We start from the raw sequence: 18457 nt of genomic DNA on the forward strand, positions 1-18457 counted from the left end.
CCTTTTTTGCATGAGCTAGGGTTTTTTCATTCGGTGAAATCATCAATGTAGGTATAGCTCATGGGTTTTATCCACAAACCCAAGGGCTTTCTCATCCAAGACTTCTAGTCTTCCAGGGTTTACAAACCCTAATACTTCCAAATTTCATCAACACTCTTTGTAAATTCGGCAAATTTTGTCATGTGAAAATTTAGCCTCCCATGGAACTAAGAATTTGATATGGGATGCTGTCATATCATCCTGAGTTTTTGACCACTTGTGAATTCATCCCTGGAATCTTTCCTCACCTCCCTCTCACTGTATCTTTCAACCTGTTCTGGAAAGACATCCAATGCAAACTTCAGCATATACAAGGTGTCTCTTACACATACATGAGTGACACTCTTGATTCTTACACATACATGAGTGACACTCTTGATTCTTACACATACATGAGTGACACTCTTGATTCTTTCTAAACAGACTTCAACTTTGCTCAACAAGGCCTGAACATGAGCTCTTTATCTTGGTCCTGCTATTCTGCTTTCTAGATCTTTGTTTCAGTCCTAATCAAGACATCAATCAATCAAGAATGTTTTATCTCAGTCAAGCTACCACTATCAGTCTAAGCAAATATATGAAGATTAATGATGAATAAAGTCTTTGTAAGGCTTGTACTTAAGCACTGTACAGAGCAATGCTCTCCAACTACCATGTCAACAATGTCATTATGCTTCATGAAAAATGACCTCAGCAGAGAGGGAATATGGCCTTCCAATGTCTTCCATAAGAGAACTCGCCCCGTCAACTGATCAATCCAAGTAATTGTTACTTCTATTCAAGAACAAAAATTATATTGACAGCTAGCTTATTAGCAAAGATATAAATTACCATAATGTTTCCGAAGAGCAAACCAGATACTTTATTGCCTATTTAACAGTAACTCTGTTCAACATTTCTAGATGTTCCAGGTTCCTTCCTTTTCTTTGTAGGGTCCTCATTCTTCCTTTCATGCATATGTCTACCTGTTCTTGGGAAAAGGATTGCATGTCTGGCAGTGGAAAGAAAACTTTAACGTGCACATGAAATCAGGTTTACAATTTCCTGGCATAGGCATGGTGTCAAGTATTTGTGAATCCAAATGCTGGATGCATAATTTGGTAGTGGCTGTCACAAACCTTCCTCAGCCCTGAGGATTCACAGACCTAGTTGAATAGACTCTTCAAACCAAACTTTTCTTTTCAACGACATCATCTTGCAACTTCTGTTCACTATTTCTGTCCTTCTGAGGCAACTCAGTCCTGAATTGCTGAGGGTTTGAGGCCTTTAGGTCTGTGTCCTAGTCTGCCCAACTTCTGAGGTCTTTTGGTCCTCCTAAAGTTATCCCTGAGACTTCCTAACCAGTTCTATGGATGGCCTTACCAGGTCTCTTTGAGGCTTTGCATCACCTTTCCTGGCTGTGGTTAGGGCTACAAACCTACAGACTTTTCTGTTGGAACAGAACTATGGCACAATCAGTGCTTGCTTCACTGCAGCCTGCATTTCTTCTTGGACACAGACCTCTTAAACAAACTCGGCCATATTACAAACTTGAATTCTTCAAGGCTGCTCTTTCTCCTAAGCTCTGATCCCATGTTGATTTTTCATGACTTTCTGATCTGATAATTACTTCTCATGGTTTTTTAATTAATCCTTCTTGTGTCATATTCATCATTAAGCAATTATACATAGAAAAGCTCAGCTGTAAAACAATAATGACAGTAGGATCATGAAGAGATAGCTGAAACAGAAGAGACAGAAAATCTACCCTGGGAAAACCCAACTTGGGAAAGACCGAGCAACCTTTTCTTAGAGAAATTGTCCAATTCAACAAGAGATGCAATCTGATTTTCCAGTCAATATGGGTCAAACTGACCTCAGAAGCAAATGAGTCAAACCTGGTCAAACAAGCCACATTTCAGCCTTCCTGTTACTGCCTCAGAAATTTGGTCAACCCTGGTCAACAGGGCTGAATTTCGGCCTCCTGCAACTGCCTCAGTAACCCTAGTCAACTACGGTCAAAACTGTTAAAAAATTCAGTGAAACAGAGTGTCCAGAATTTGGTCAAATGCTGGTCAATGCGAGTCAAAGAGGCTGGTCAAACCTCGCTGGTCTCATTTTCTTCTTTGCACGTGTGAACAGAACCTCAGAAGATCTTGATGTAATCCAAATTGATGCCAAAAGGAGGAGGACGAGTGGCCTTTTTATAGTGATCTAATGAGCCCAAATAGGAGTGTCTTTATGGCTGGCCAACATGAACTTTTTGGAGGGCCAACTTATCTTTTGGAGGAAAAAATAAATTCAAATTTAAATTTTAAATTCCCTCCTTTTAGTTTTTCTTTTTAGGGCTGACTTAAGTTCATCTTCTTTTGTGAGCTAATGAATACCGACCGCAAATACCAAAATTCCAACAGTAAATGTATAAAGAGTCCCTAATCTTGAATAATCATTATTAGTGGTAGCAATATTGTTGTATATTGTATGTTGATTATGTGTACTTGTTTGTATTTGTAAATAGGTAACGAGTTGGAATAAGGGATAAAATGATAATTCCTGTGTTCAGATGGATGATATTTTGATTGTATTTGCTTTCTCTCATTCATTTAAGTCATGAAAAAACACTGTTTCTTGATTATCTTTATCTTATTGTTATTTCCAAAATCATAATTTTGGGTTCATTCACTCTTTAAGCTTCCCAAGTATTTTCACCTTAACCGTTCAGATTGTTATAAATCTATGCAAGAAGTTATAATGTATCCCTATTGAAATTAAGTATGTTTTCATCTTTCAAGTTTTTTCTTAGCTGTTGAACTCATTATTTTGAAACTCTATCCCACAGATAGCGACAAAGTCTTTTATTCCTGCATTATTTGGACATGGCACAGGGGACCTTTTTATTCAGCCTCATCATTCAGATCTCGTATATAACTCATATGCTGTAAGCTACATCTTTCCAATAACTATGTTACTTTGGAATTTGTACAGGGAAAATTATAAGACTTTCAATGTTAATTTTTGGCACATTTAGTTTTAATTAGGACAAAACTTCTAGGAATTCATTTCTACGACATGTATTTAGGTTGGCGAATCTTGAAACAAGAAGATAGATGGAAAACATGCAGGGATTGATTCTCTCTCATTTGACTTTCTTATTCTTATGAATTATTTTCAAGTGCACATATGTATTTGACCACACTTTGTTTTATATTGATTCCTTGGTTTTTTAACCTACTGTTGTTGCAATGTGCAGTCTCTAAAATGAAGCCTTCTGTTTCTTCTTTGCTTTTTTGTTTGGATTTATAGATATAGTCTTTGTATAGATTTTAGTTCTTCATCATCATAACAATATCCAAAAGCCGCTAAAGAATTTTGTTGTCGTAGTTTTCTATGATGGAATTGTGGAGTCCAAAGTGTAGCCACACTTGTTTGAATAAGAGTTTCACTACTTATCTCGTGATTGCCTTGCAGCATGGCACAAGTATTGACGTCTTGCTGAATCTATCAGTAAGTATGGGCACCTGGTCATTTTCGAGTACAGAACTGAAATTATTGTAAATTAGGGTAGTAAAGAGTCCCTGTTTGATACTGGGGCTGACTTGACTATTTTGGAGCCAAAAATTCAAACTTGAATTTCGAAATTTTCTCATTTAAATCTGACATGAAGAACATGCCTTTCAAATTCTTTATTCATTACAAGGGCTAAAATATAAATTATGAAGACCAACCATAGCTACAAAATTAAACACTCCCTCTTAGCTAGGGAGGTATTCATAATGACTAGATATATGTTCTTTTAGTTGAACAAATTTCTCGAAGACAAGGTTATAATAAATCATTACCATAATCGGGTCACGAATGTGACACATGGTAATCCAATAACATCAACCATTTACCATAATTCGGGTCAGCACTTTAGACCTTTGGTATATCCTCTGCGTAATTCGGCTCAGCGATTCAGGCACATGGTGAATCATCTGCATCAACTAATCACCATCATTCAGGTTAGTACTTCAGACCTATGGTATATCCTTACCATAATTCGGGTTAGTACTTCAGACACATGGGATATCATTTAGGATCAACTAGTCACCATTATTTGGGTCGGTAATTGACACATGGCATCTTGACTAGTCTTGCTTCACCATCATTTGGGTCAATAAGACATGGTGAATCACCAAAGGCCAAACTCTAACTACACAATCCAAGGCTCGATGCTAAATGAAATTGATGCTCTAGGACCATTTTTCCTCATTCAGGTCAACATACTAGACACAGGAAGAAAAACTGTCCTCTACTAGACCATTCTCCATAATTCGAGTCAATATACTTGACACAGGAAGAATGTCAATCCATGATGCTATCTCATCAATATTACCTCTTAATGAGAGAGGCATTCTCAACAAGTCCAAGCTTGTCCCTAAATTATACAAACTCCGGTCTGGATAGAGGCTTTGTAAGAATATCAACAATCTTTTCGTCTGGATAGAGGCTTTGTAAGAATATCAACAATCTTTTCATCAGTGGAGACATATTGGAGCCTAACTGCTCCCTTTTGCACCATGTTATGAATGAAGTGGTACTTGATATTGATGTGCTTCAACTTCTCATGGACAATGTTTTCAAACTCCGTCTCTGACTCCGACTCGGCTGAGGGTCAACTCCGACTCCGACTCCGACTTGGTATCAACTTGGCCGGCTTGATTTCAATGACTCAGTCGTTGTAAAAAATACATTAAATATTTTTTTTTTTATAAAAACACATAATTTTAAAGATTTTCATTCATGTTTCCAAACACACAACATTAGAATATAGATAGAAGACAACATATGATCAAAGTAGGCTTATGAATATATCCATTATATCAAAATGGGACCCAGTGCACTGTCCAATACATACACGATGATGATATAGAGATCAAAACAAAAACACATAACCAAGGAGGCTAGAAATGGCCTCTGCAACAAAAGTCTATTACCAATACTACAGGCTACTGCTAGAGTTGCCAACATCATTTGGCTCAGTGTTACTTGGGAGCGAGAGCGAAAGCGGGGAGCGGGAGCGACATTTTCAGAAGCTTTCGGTTTGGGAGCGAATCCTGGAGGAGTTCGACAACCATTGTCACTAACATCAAGGTACATAGAGGGATTGGTGCTCTTGATTAAATACGAGTTCCATATCCTAATACATGACAAAATTCAATGGAAACATTGCAATCCCCCAATCTTGAAATCCTGAAAAACTGACAAGTCTGCTGGATTTTGAATGGAATCTAAAATTCTACTTTCTCCATATGAAATCCAATGAGGCCGGAACCGAAAAATGTCACTTTTACTTTAAGAATTTAACATTACCATGAATAGCATATCAATACTAGGGATCAGAGTCAGACAGGGAAGCCCAGGGAGTCCCCAAAAATGAAATTTCAAAAAAAAATGTCCCTAAAGTGACTTGACCGGCCGAGTTGGCTCAGACTCGGCCGGCTTGGTAACAACCTGGCCGGCCGGTCCGGTTCAAAGGTCGAGTCGACCCAATTGGGCTATGACCCAGACCAACTCAGCCGAATCGGAGTCGAAACGACCGGTTTTTAAAACAGTGCTCATGGAAAACTGGATTCTCTGTTAGCTTCACACAACTTTGATTATCACAAAATATCACACAACTTTGTTCCTAGGTTTCCTTGGTAAGTGGCTTCCTCAAGGGTCATTGCATTAAAACTCAAGTGAAATCCACATTTCATTGACCCTATTCTTCTCACTTGCTTGGTCTAGATCTTTTGTTTGAAGTTTCACCTGAAATCCTAGACCTTGCTTGGGTCCTATTGGGCTTCTTTGTGGTCTCATACCTTTATCATTCACTATTTCACAAGGCTACCTAGAAAACTTCTTCCCTCAGAAATTTTAGGTCTAGGGCATCCCTTATCAAGGATTATCTCTAATCTCGAGGTCTAGGTCTCCTTTAAGCCTTTCTTGGAGAGCCCCACACCTTGCTTCTAAAGCAAGCGAACCCCATCATTTGAGTCTCTCCTTTGAATGGGCTCTAGAAATCTTTACCTATACAATCATTGACTTACCACTCATAGTGATTTCCCTCATACAGGGACTCCTCCCATCGGTGAAAGTTCGTAAAGAGCAGGGGACATCGACTGAGGTGACAGTTGGTCCTTGTCCAATTATTTCCACTTCATCTAGTAGTAGTCCCTTAGGAACCCCTTCTAAATTCAGTGGTAACATTTTTGGCACCGTTGCCGGGGAAATGAGATTGTGTCTTGTTCCCTTGTGACATTATTGACATATCATTCTTGGCGACTCCATTGAAAGAATGAAGCCCTAGTTCTTCATTGAACCCCAAAGTTAATGCTTGTAGGGTGAAGCAAGCATCTATGAAGGCATTGAATATTCACCTTGGCGACTCCAGATTTGCCCTTTGAATGGCTGATTATGAAAAATAAAATGTCCATAACCTTAGCTTTGAAAGCCTTTAAAGCCTATGGGAAAGATTGGATTTGCTGAATGAACTTTGTGAGCAGGTACTAGAAGATGAAGATGAGGACTTCTTACTCAAATTCCATGATAAGGGTAGGTTAGACCTCCAAAGCATACAACAAGAATATGAAGAATGCCCTACATATGATCTCTTCTCTGAACTTGTCTATTATACTGGTGCATTCAATTCCTTGTGTCATAAAATTAAAGAAAAATATGGCTCATTACCTGGTGAGGATTTGGATGACCAAGACAACCAAGAAAGTGAGGACGATGTGGAGTTGTCAATTGCAATTTTGGAAATTAACAGTGATAAAATTGAAAGCTTCTCCCCAAAAGAAGAAAATGAGGATCTTGATCCTGAAAGCCTCCGGGTGTTACAAGAAAGAATGGTGGAATATGAAGAGTCTTACAAGCGACTTATGATCGGATGTAACTCCAAGGATGTTTTCTCCCATTTATATGAGCAAGGAGAGAGGCTCTATATTATGAAATGTGAATATAACAAAAATCCCTCAAAGGATCTCTTCCTTGAAGTATGCAACTTGTTGTTGCCCTGATTGTACAGGCACCGTGACAAGGCTCAGGACGGGCGCTGTGACTCTGATACCCGCCCACTTCGTTCTAACTGTCTCCCAACAACAAGCTATGGGGGTTAGTCCCTATGGAAAGAAGTGAAAGAAAGTAAGTTGAGAATCAACTCACTTGGGAGACACGGATGAGTGGCCTAGCCATTTGGTTGAATTGAAGCAAGATTATTTATTAAGTTAGATTTTTCAATTATGAGACTAGTGCCTTGATGGAGTCACAAACTCTTGCTTTTTACAAATTGAAACCAAATGACGGGATGGACACCCGCTGCTTGAATGATTGACCTACCTATATGATGTGCAAATCCTAAGACCTATTTGAGATGTAGTGATCTTGGTAAATTTTAGTTAAATGCTTAGTCTAAGTGTAGCCTTCCTTTAACTATTTTGAAGCTGGGCTCCAAGGTAGGTTGTGGGAAGGAGGCTAACAGGAAGCAGGCTAGGGCGTGATTAACGGTACCTTCTGTTAGGCTTTTATCACTCGATGCCTCCAACGTTGCAAAGACTGTGGCCTCCACCGAAGATTTGCTGAGGCCCCTCAAGCTAGATAAAAAGGGTTGACCTATATCTTTATCAACCTAGCTTATGCTAGGAGGTACATTATTAATGAAAATCTAGATCTAGAATGCTTGTGCAAGAGATTATGAGTGAGATTTATCTTGAGTTAAGATTTTCTTAAGTTGTTTAAGTACTTTGATTATAAAACTTTTAAGAGTATTTATCAGTAGTGAATAACAATCTTAAAAAAGATAAAATGCTTATAGATACAAGCGCAAATTTTGAACAATATACCAAGATACCAAGATGCCAAATGCTAAGTAGTCAATCAAGACGCTGATCACAGATTTATGATAGTTTATATCAGCACTACTACTTCAGAAAATTCAGATTTACCAATGTATAACCGCAGTGCATAAGCCAATCCAAATGATGAAAATTACACAACACATTGAAGCATAAAATTTCCAATTTAACCTGCGATGTAAATTACACTTTACGATGGAGTATTCAACAATTATTCAGATCTGATTTTAAGATTACCGTAGTAAGTAAAAACAAATAGAAAAATAAAGATTGCCCAAACTAGATATCCAATATGCCAAAAAATAGCAGAATGCGCCAAAACTTGAGAATTTCAGATTTAGGGCTCTAGTTGCGTTTGCCTTAGCAATTTTCAGAACTGGTATGATTATTACAGTACTGAATTAACTACAGATCAACAAATTAACCTAGCCAAAAATAGCTGCTCAATACTTCTAAAAATAGAAACTTTTCACCAAAATTAAAAAGTTATTTTTTTGAGTTTTTAGAGAATGTGATTCAAAAAATTCAAAACTGATAAACTAATTAGAACAGTAAGTTTGTTACAGATCAACAAGCTGAAAATACTGAATAGGCTGCCCCAAATGTCTAAAAATAGCAAGTTTTTGCCGGGAAACTGAAAATTCAAATTTTTAGTCCAAGTTTTTGCCATGAATATCTTCAGATATGTCCGAGGCATAATCCTCTATGGACTTAGATACACTGTTGGGAATTTGAAGCTACATGGATATACAGATGCTGACTGGGCTGGCAGTTTGGTGGATCGTAAGAGCATGTCTGGGTGCTGCTTCTCTTTGGGGTTTGCTTCTATATCTTGGATGAGCAGGAAGCAAAAATCGGTTGCACTAAGCACCATCGAGGCCGAATACATTGCTGCGAGTATGGCCTGTTGTGAAGCATTTTGGTTGAGGAAGCTCTTCAGTTAGCAATTTGAGCTCGTGCTAGATACGACCGTGATCTTCTGCAACAGCCAGAGTGGGATTCGTCTATTAGAGAATCCCGTTTTCCACGACTGCTCCAAGCACATTGATATCAGGTACCACTTTATCTGGGATATGGTACAACGGGGAGCAGTTAGACTCCATCACATCAGGACTGATGAGCAGGTTACAGACATTCTCATGAAGCCTTTAGGGAAGGTCAAATTTTTAACCTTTTGAGAGAGGCTTGGAGTTGTGGAACGACTCTCCTATGAGGGTCCCGTATGAGTTGGACACGGAGCTCTGGGAGCTCCTGGGGGCGTGGGGTACTTCTTGGAGATAGCTATGAGCGACCATAGGGTGAGTGGTTCACCTGCCCCTGTGATACCCCATTATGGTTGACATGTGTGTAGGGTGAGTGGTTCACCTTCCCCTACCCGGACACATGTATGTAGGGTGAGTGGTTCACCTTCCCCTGTGATTGACATATGCATAGGATGAGTGGTTCACCTTCCCCTGCTGATTCCCCGACACACATCCTACCCATAGAGTCTGGGACTCATGGGGAGTACCTCTCATCTAACCAATGAGTTGGGAAAAGATGGTTAGGGACCATAGCGCTACTGATGGAGGCATCGTGTACTGTCGTACTCCCTATGACTAGGATGCATGGTGTTCAAAAACATGATCTGGGATCAAGGACTGACTTTAGTTAGTGGAGAGTGGTATGATCTTATGACCCACTCTTGATCACTTCTTCATTATTTCTTCATGGTTCAACAATGCAGCGCAGTACAAGACAATGATGGTATAGGATGACAGGTTGGCATGATAATGGATTGGCAGGTGGAATTCTCCTTAGTTGAGAGGGAGTGTTAAAATTGGAAACTAGGGCCAACTTCCACCTTAGGACAACTCATATGATGGAGATGATTATTGCATTGGATTCCTCTTTCTGAGAGGTACAATTTTGATATAAAGATCATCTCATTTTGACAAGCAGAAATGGAATTTTGAATTTGTTCTTTTTCATGTACAAGTTGTTAAGGCCGACCTCAATCAAATGTAGGCTCATGAAGCCCAATGGATGTATCTCCTCACCCTCAACGAATTGTATATATAGGAGTGACCCTTCTCTCATTTGGACACTCACTTATCTCATCACAACATCTTCTCTCTCCTCTCTTGATTGGTTCGTACACTTCGAGGCTCTCTCTTCTTCGTATGTGTGGATGGAAGGAAAATTTCAGGAGGCTGAAAATTTTGTGATTAGGGCAGCGTTGACTAGCATTGACTTGGTCACTTCGACCATGTGTTGACTTCTGTTTTGGGGCCAAAATTTCGATCTTTTCTAGAAGCATTCTTTGGCATGAAATACGAGGTGATTGGGGATTGTTTGACTGTGTTGACTGCAGTGTTGACCATTTGGTTTGACCGCAGAAATTACAACAAGGTTTGTTTGGGTTGACTGAGCTGTTTTGGGTTGACTTTGACCATCTTTGGAGGTCACATTTTTTTGCTGTTGACTGAGCTGATTAGAGGATGATTTGATGCAAATTTGACCACCATTGACTTTTTGGTTAGGGCTGCATTGACTGCTGATTTGACTACTAATTTGACTGCTAATTTGGCAAATCTGTTTTGGGCTTGTATTTATGATATTTGTACTCTCTCTCTCCCTGCTGAACTATTGAAGAATAATAAGAAGATTTAATCAAAGGGTTTCCCCACATTGGGGTCTGTCCCTGGCCACATCTTGTGTCCTATATATAGGTCCATTCGACCTCACAATTAGACCGTCAAGTGATCTCTGAAATCAGCGAAGAAGAGAGTCAAGAAAGAGGTGCGAAAAAGGAGTTGGAAGGTGCTTCTAAGGTTGTGAAGAAGGAATAGTAGAAACTGAGTTTGGGAGGATTGTTTTGGGGCCTAATTCTGTCACACGTGCCAAGAAAGGAGGGCAGTTCTGCAATCACATTAGATCGACAAGTGCAACAACATAAGAGAGTTCGATTGGGCTAAGAAGAGACTCCAAATAGGCCTCCATCTCAAGCGAAGGGGGTCCCACATCTATCGAAGGAAGGGAGAAAGCAAAATGCTCTATCTCAAGCCTTAGATCAGCCACACGTGCAAAGAAATTAGGTCTGCAGTAGGGTTAAGAGGATCAGCCTTTGACTCAGAGATATACCGGAAGAAGAGCCTCAATTATCTAGTCTAAGTATCAAAGCGAAGGAAGATTGCCAAGCAAAGGAAAGTAAGGCATCAACGAAGAGGTTTCTAATAAGACCTAGGGTTTCTGCAGTTGCCAGAAAAAGAGCGAAGGAAAGTGCCATCAATTGCTAGAAGTAAGAGATCAAGGTGCAACATAGAAGGAGGCATTGATTGAAGACAAAAGGGAAGTTGCAAAAGAGAGACTGTTTCTTGTGCTTGGAGGATCTATTGGTTAATTGAAGCTTCAATAAGAGAAATTTGTAGAAGGGTTTTCCTGTCTAGGAGGGAGAGGTTTTGCCCTAGCTGAGAGCCAACATCTTCTATTCTTGTCTCTTTTGTTTTGGTAACTATGTGATGAAGTAAGAGAACACACTCTAATAATAATAGGAGAAGATTGTGCCAATAAGAAAAAGTAAAAAGTACCTCACAAATAGTTATCATCGTTAGAAGAATCTCATCTTATCCTAGATGCCCTAGATTCTTCAACAAGTATTACGTGGAAATTTTCTATGGGAGGTTGATGCAACTAAAAGAAACAGAGAGAGCATATGATGGCCACAAGAAAAACAAAGGAAAAATCAAAATGCAAAAGATGGATGGGACCATTCAATTTAGCAAGTGGGAAAAACCCAAGCATGAGATCTACTTCACTTGTTATGGCCATGACTCGGATCCTAGGCTAATGTTGCCCTACATATTAATGAAAAGGAACCATTAAACGTCCGAAGCCCTTGTGGGAACTGAGATGCCACACCCTAAATGGGGTAAATACATGCTATACATCATACAAAAAAGCTCTCATTCCTTGATCTATGAGCGGTAATACAAAGAAGAATCAAGAAAAACCGAAAGGCATAAGTGGGATGTAAAAACAAAGGCCGAGTTGTTAACTCATGCATCCATGATTGCTCCCTCGTCGCATCTATACACTTAGGATGAGCTACTCCAACATAACCGGTCCCTTTCACCATGACACTTGGTCATGAAGTCTTTCACTCTCCGTTCCATCATTATTTTCATGGAAGCTATTGATTGAAGTGTGGACCAAGGACATGTCACTTCCCCTTGGGGCTTAAGAACACCTAATAGGATCGTCTATTCACCGGTCCTACCTAGGGAGGTGTTAGTTTTTGTAGCTTAGACATGTGTTCTAGTCTCAAATGGTGTTGATGAGGCTAGGACCACAAGTGGGTTAATTATCTCCAAAACACATAAAATGTTTTTAAGCGAAATGTTTTAATTAGATTTAATTGACCAGTTTTAGTTATCTTCCTAAGTCTAACATAGGGACTTCTTCCTAAGTCTAACATAGGGAAACGGTTTAATTAATCGAGATTAATTGAGACAAATCAATTTTGCTCTAGTGACTTCTAGAAAAGTGATTGGAGGATGTCAATATGATCTTAGCGATCAGTTGTGATTAGATCATGGTTGTTGAGTAGTCAATGAGAGATTATAAGATAAGATCGATGGGGCCTTTGGAGATCATTTGAACAAGTAGATTTGCAGTGATAGCATGGGAGACACCAACAATGGGGTTTCAACAAGAGAAATTGAGGAGAGAATTTATGGAGAAATTCTTCAAAGTGATGCATTCTTTTCTTAGTTCTTGTGATTAAGTTTTGGTGAAATTGTAGTTATGTTTTTATTCAATATTTGTTGTAAGCTAATTTACAAAAGACAAATAATATTTAATGATAGAAGAATAATCACCAGTAACTGCAATAAAATTTTCACAGGAGGTAACACCATTACATGACTAAGGCTACAATTTTGGAAGAGAAGCCCTGTATGAAGTGTTAATTTTCCCATTTCTTTCAAGCTTGATTCACTTAGATGCAATAATGATTAGATGTACCTTATGGTGAAAGTTGCAACTTTGGATATTGTTTGTAATTGAAAGGTGGTTCCATCTATAGGTCTTGGCAACTGAACTTGGGTCCAGGTCCTGGAGAGGGACATATTGGCACCCACAGGTGAGGCGTTGAGAGCCATGGGCCTCTGAATGGTTATAGAGTATCACTTGTAACCATGGGCACCTTCAACACCCATAATGGTTCTACACTTTTCCCTATATCACTTATTTTTATGGGATGCTGCACTTGGACCAACATTCCCCCAACCAACATAGCAATGATCACAGAGGCATGTAGTTGATCCAAGGACCAGATGAGGATTGTCTCATATCGTGTGATAGGGAGGGCTAGCATCGAGGTTGCTTGGGAATGGGAGAAAAATCGTGAGTGCAGAGTGATATTTTCAAAAGCTCTCGGGTCTGGAGCGATTTTTGGAGCAAATTTATGTAATATATATTTTTATGTATTTTGATGCATATATGTCAACAAAAGCATGCAGAATGATGGATTAATGGTAAGAAACATAAAAACATGGATTAAACCATATAACATCATTGATCTAGTAGTTATAATCTTCATCAACGACATGTCCACAAATTACAAGTTGTCATTTATATAGCATGTAAGGGTGCAATCCATCTCTGAACAAAAAATGCATCAACAAATAGGCTTTAGATGGACTCTAGCATATAAAAAAATCATGCTACAACAAATACCTACGTATCATCAAAATCATTGCCTATCTTGGGATCTTTGTCATTAATATCACCCTCTAAGCAAAAACATAAGATTGAGAAAGTGTAGCATGTCAAATCAAGATTTTGTTAGAGTGATGTGTACATTCTTAGGAGGGTCATGATAGAGGCGTTCAACAACCATTGTCGCTAACATCAATGTACATAGAGGGCTTGGTGCTCTTGATTATATACGAGTTCCATACCCTAGTACATGACAAAGTCCAATGGAAACATTGCAATCCCCCAAATTCTGAAATCCTGAAAAACTGATAAGTCTACTAGATTTTGAGTGAGATCTAAAATTCTACTTTCTCCATATGAAATCCAATGAGGTCAGAACCACCCTCAAACATCCTGAGTCATTTCATGGTAATGGCAATTCATGGTAATGATAAATTCTTAAAGTAAAAGGATGAAAATGAAAGATAAAGGAGAATGTCACTTTTACTTTCAGAATTTAGCATTACCATGAATTGCATATCAATACTAGGGCCATAAGCTTGAATATTAGGCTGCCTTACTCAAAAAATCTTGTTTCTTTGAAAAAAATTTGTGTTTGGAACATCTTTGTGACAAATTTTGTGAGAAAAACAAAGAGTGATTTTTTTTTTTTTTTTTTTGCGAGAGCGTGGCGAGAGGGAATTTTGGGAGCGCACTCCCGGCTCGCCCTGATTTGCCCCCTCTCAGAGCGCGCTCCTGGAGGAATTCAAGGGGGGGGGGAGCCACTGCTCCACAACCCTGATTTGGCCTAACGTTGACCTGATACACAAGGGAACCAATGAGTTGTCTATACAAGGTTGGGTCCATGCCCTCATCCTTCGATGCATCTATCTTCCTCCAGTTCGTAATCATAGGTATGGAGATGGGTCTACAGTCCTACATCCTGTACTTCTTCAGAATCTTTGTAGTATATCTCCCTTGACCAAGGAAGATATCCCCGCCCTTTACACTTGCTAAGGCATCTATTGCCCTCAACACTTGCCTTAAGCAAGCCTACGCTAGCCATCATTTCGAGTCACACATGCAGAGTTTTATTTAATTTTCCGAAGGCTGCTAGGTCAACTTGTAACCTAGCACATTGTTTTTATGTTTATAGGGGCTTGTAGGCTAAATAGGCATTCATATGCCTCATATAAATTTAGAAACATGTCATTGTGATCTCTGATCATCACACCTCTTGAGATGTTTGACCTAGTTAGTTGAATTCAAACTTGTTCTCTTGTGGAAGATTTGGATGTTGTGGATGCATTTTGATATTTGGAGTTGATCTTGGTTATCTTTGGAGCTATTCTTTGGTCTAATGGATGGAAATCTTGCATGTTATCTTGTAAGTTGCACCTAATTGTTGAATATTTATTTCTTTATGTCTAATGTATGGAATAATTGATTCTAGGTTATGCTAAATTGTGCCCTAATTTGTTGAAGATTAATTGAATTTCTATCTAGATGAATATTGCATGCATTACTCATACATAACATGTAATGAATTGTCCTAGTGGTGAACTCCTAAAAGCTCGCCCATGAAAAAACATTTTTCTAGTGTATAGGTAAATGCTTGAAATCTTGTTGCTAGGGCATCAAATTTCGACCTCCTTGGAAACTCTATTGGTTGATCTATCTCATCCTCAACTCCATTCTCCCAAGGAACAAGGGATTGTTCTACTTTGTTGGTGATCACACCTTACTTTTATCCATAAAATTTTCTCTTGCTAATTTTGGACCCTTTAAGGCTAGGGGAGCAGCTAGGGCTTGATGGGAATTCCTAGGGTGCGAAAATTTAGGGGATTCGAAAGCCTAAACATCAAGAGGATGTCATTTGCCACAAAATCTATCCTTTTGGTGGGCATCCACGTCAATCTTATCTATAAATCTTCTTAACCTAGCTGTTTTTCCTAAGGTCACACCCTAGGCTAGTTTCGCCTCAACTTGGAGACTTGTCGAGGGTTTCATGAGCCTTGCCTTTGTCATATCATTTTACAAGAAACCCTTTCTCTTTAGACTTTGAGCTTTGAATACTCCAAAACACATCAAAATTAGCAAACCCTAGGTCTTGTGCCTTGTGTTGTAGAACTCTCCCTTTAGAAAACGAATTGCTCCTTTGTGAAGCCTTGAACCTAAATTGTGCCTTTCTTCTTGAGATCCTACTTAGGTCACCTTGTTCCTTAACATTAGAATGCCAATCTTAGGTGACATCTCCCCTATCGGGACTCCTCAATTGCAAGTTTTAGCCAACCTAAAGAATCCATAGACTCCAACAACCCTAGGACTAGGCATGGGCCATCAGTTTGTTGGTGATCAAGTCAATTTTATCCATTAACTTTTATCTCTCTCTCTCTTACCTAATTCAGCAACAATTGGCACTTAGTAAAAATTGACTAGGAAGGTAGATTTTTGGTCTTGGAAAGCCTAAATAATCTGATAAGGGGTGACAAAGCACAAATTTGAGTTGCTCTCAATTCTGATTTCCATACAATACTAACTGATTTGATTTGGAAGCACACCTTAAGGTGATGTTTTCCTGCAAGATTTTGTGGCAACAAGCTCAAGGGTTAGAGCTTGCTTTGAATGATGTAGTAATTTTATTCACCCCCTTAGGCTTAGTCAGTGTATCGCTGATTGTGGTTGGGACATACCAGGGTTCCTCTTTGATGTAATGAAGCATCATGTGCTTAGGAATTGGGTGATGGCCATATGAGGTAGGTAGAACTCATGCTAGGCTTTTGCCCTTGTGCTAATGTTTATGTCCCGACCATCTTTTGCATTTTGATTTTCAATCTGTTGTTTCGTTGTGGCCATGATATGCTCTTTCCTTTTCTATTAGTTGCATCAACCTCTCAGAGCAAAGTTTTCGGGCCCTACTCAAGGTGTGCGAACATATGAGTGCCAAATCCCCAAGAACTAATGACAAATTGTACTTGAGGAATGGAGGTGAGATATGGGGCTTGTAATGTGGGATGGAAGGTGTTAAGTGTGGCATAGGGAAAATGGAACTCGCTATCTCAATCATGGGTTTCTAGATAGGTGAGAGAATAAAATTACAGTGAAGGTCTGTCAATCTTCCAGATCACCCCATTATCCATACTAAATGCTCAAAACACAGAAGTATGAGCACTTGGTTGCAAAATGATCAAAGTATCTTTGGAACTAAGTTGCACTAAAACATATATGGGAATAGATAAAGATACGAGGTTTGAAACGGATATGATAAATTTTCAAAAAATTTGGATATGATACGGTAAGGAAACGACACACACACACACACACACAAACATATAACAAAATAAGAATTTCATATTATCATTCATCTTTTAGAATCTAGATTCTATATCTAAAAATACATAATCAATTATCATCTATCATCTATCATCAATTCAGTATAAACATTGTCATCATCATTAATGATTATTATAACATTCATGATTCGACATGTCATCAAGTTTCTGTTTCAAATTTCAATCATCAGCATGACAAGTTACAACATCATCACCAAAATTAATAATGCACACTACATAATACAAAGTACAAAATGAACTATGTCTAGTAGTCTACTACCATTATTCATAATTCATATGTCATATTATGGTATTCAATATTCATTGTTCAAAATTTTAAAACACCATCATAAATTACATTTACATATCATCAAATATGTCTTCATTCATGTCACTAAGAACCACATCCTCTCCAGGAGTGGGAGCATTGCTGCCATGTCCACTTGAAGATCCAACTATTGGTGCCTCCTCATCAAACAAATTCATATGAGACTTGACATTCAATGTCATATCCAAGTCAAGCAACTCTGGTTCCACATCCCATAGTTTGGTGGGCCCAAATTTGTATTCGTCTCTCTTGTGTGACAAAAGGCGAAGGTTTGAATGAACATACACTAGTTCCTCAGCCTTCTTGGAGCCCAATCTGTTTCACTTCATTGAATGAATGAAGCCATATGTACTCCAGTTCCTTTCTGCTAAAGAGGAACTAGCAACCTATGACAAGATCTTGATGGCCAATTTTTGGATATGTGGAAGTTCCCCACCATAGTAGTTCCACCAATCAATTGGACTTAATTTGGTCTTGTCTTGCATACAATCAATATCAACACCCCAACCCTTTGATCCCACAAAATGAGCAAACTTTGAACGAATCTGAATCCCAATTTCAACATCTACAAAAAGCTTTCTAAAAGCTTTTTTAAATCCTTGTGAGACATCTGGGTCTTTGTTTCGTGCAGTTCTTTTTGGATTACTTAGCAACTCTGCAACATAATATTTTGGATTCACTGCATAGGCCAAAAGTTGCAATGGAGTGGTCATCTTGTTCCACCTTTTGGTCAATATATCTTTTACCTTTATATAAAAGAATTCATCTGGGTCTTTATGCTTGGAATTCATAACCACCCTTATCTTCTCTACCTTGGAATCAATGCCCTCATACACCTCTGCAAAATTAGGGATATCTGTGTCAAACTGGTGAAGCAAATCCACAATTAGCTTAGTAAATGCTAAGAGGTATTCATTATCAACAACCAACCTTTTCACTGCTTGTGCTCTTTTAGATTGGGATTGTCTCCATTGATTCCAAAGAGAATTGCATACCATTGATTGTAATGCTTCTTTCACCTGCATAAGCCTTGTTAAGACTATGATGTGAGAAGCAAAACGAGTCTCGACAACTTGCAAGTGCCAAATTGTCAATGTTTCAATAAATTAAAATTCATATTTTGATTGAATAATTATTATGATTCACGAATCATGAAAGATGGGAATCCAATTTATATATTTGAATTTAGAGTCATAGAAATTAAAATTTATGAAATAAACTTT

The 18457-nt window shown here is 38.6% G+C and overlaps 1 protein-coding gene across 4 annotated transcripts in view; it reads left to right on the top strand.

Moving 5' to 3' along the window:
• Positions 1 to 18457, top strand: part of LOC149230853 (uncharacterized) — a 404135-nt gene that overhangs the window by 267037 nt on the left and 118641 nt on the right. For all 4 annotated transcript variants that reach the window (XM_089379080.1, XM_089379081.1, XM_089379082.1 and 1 more), the window contains one exon: positions 2858 to 2956. In XM_089379080.1, the coding sequence (XP_089235206.1) occupies positions 2858 to 2956 (99 nt within the window). The remainder of the gene's footprint in view (positions 1 to 2857; positions 2957 to 18457) is intronic.

This window comes from Pinus tabuliformis, chromosome J, assembly GCF_031772625.1.
Source record: "Pinus tabuliformis cultivar Carrire ecotype Pingquan chromosome J, CPIR1, whole genome shotgun sequence".
NCBI lineage: Eukaryota > Viridiplantae > Streptophyta > Pinopsida > Pinales > Pinaceae > Pinus > Pinus tabuliformis.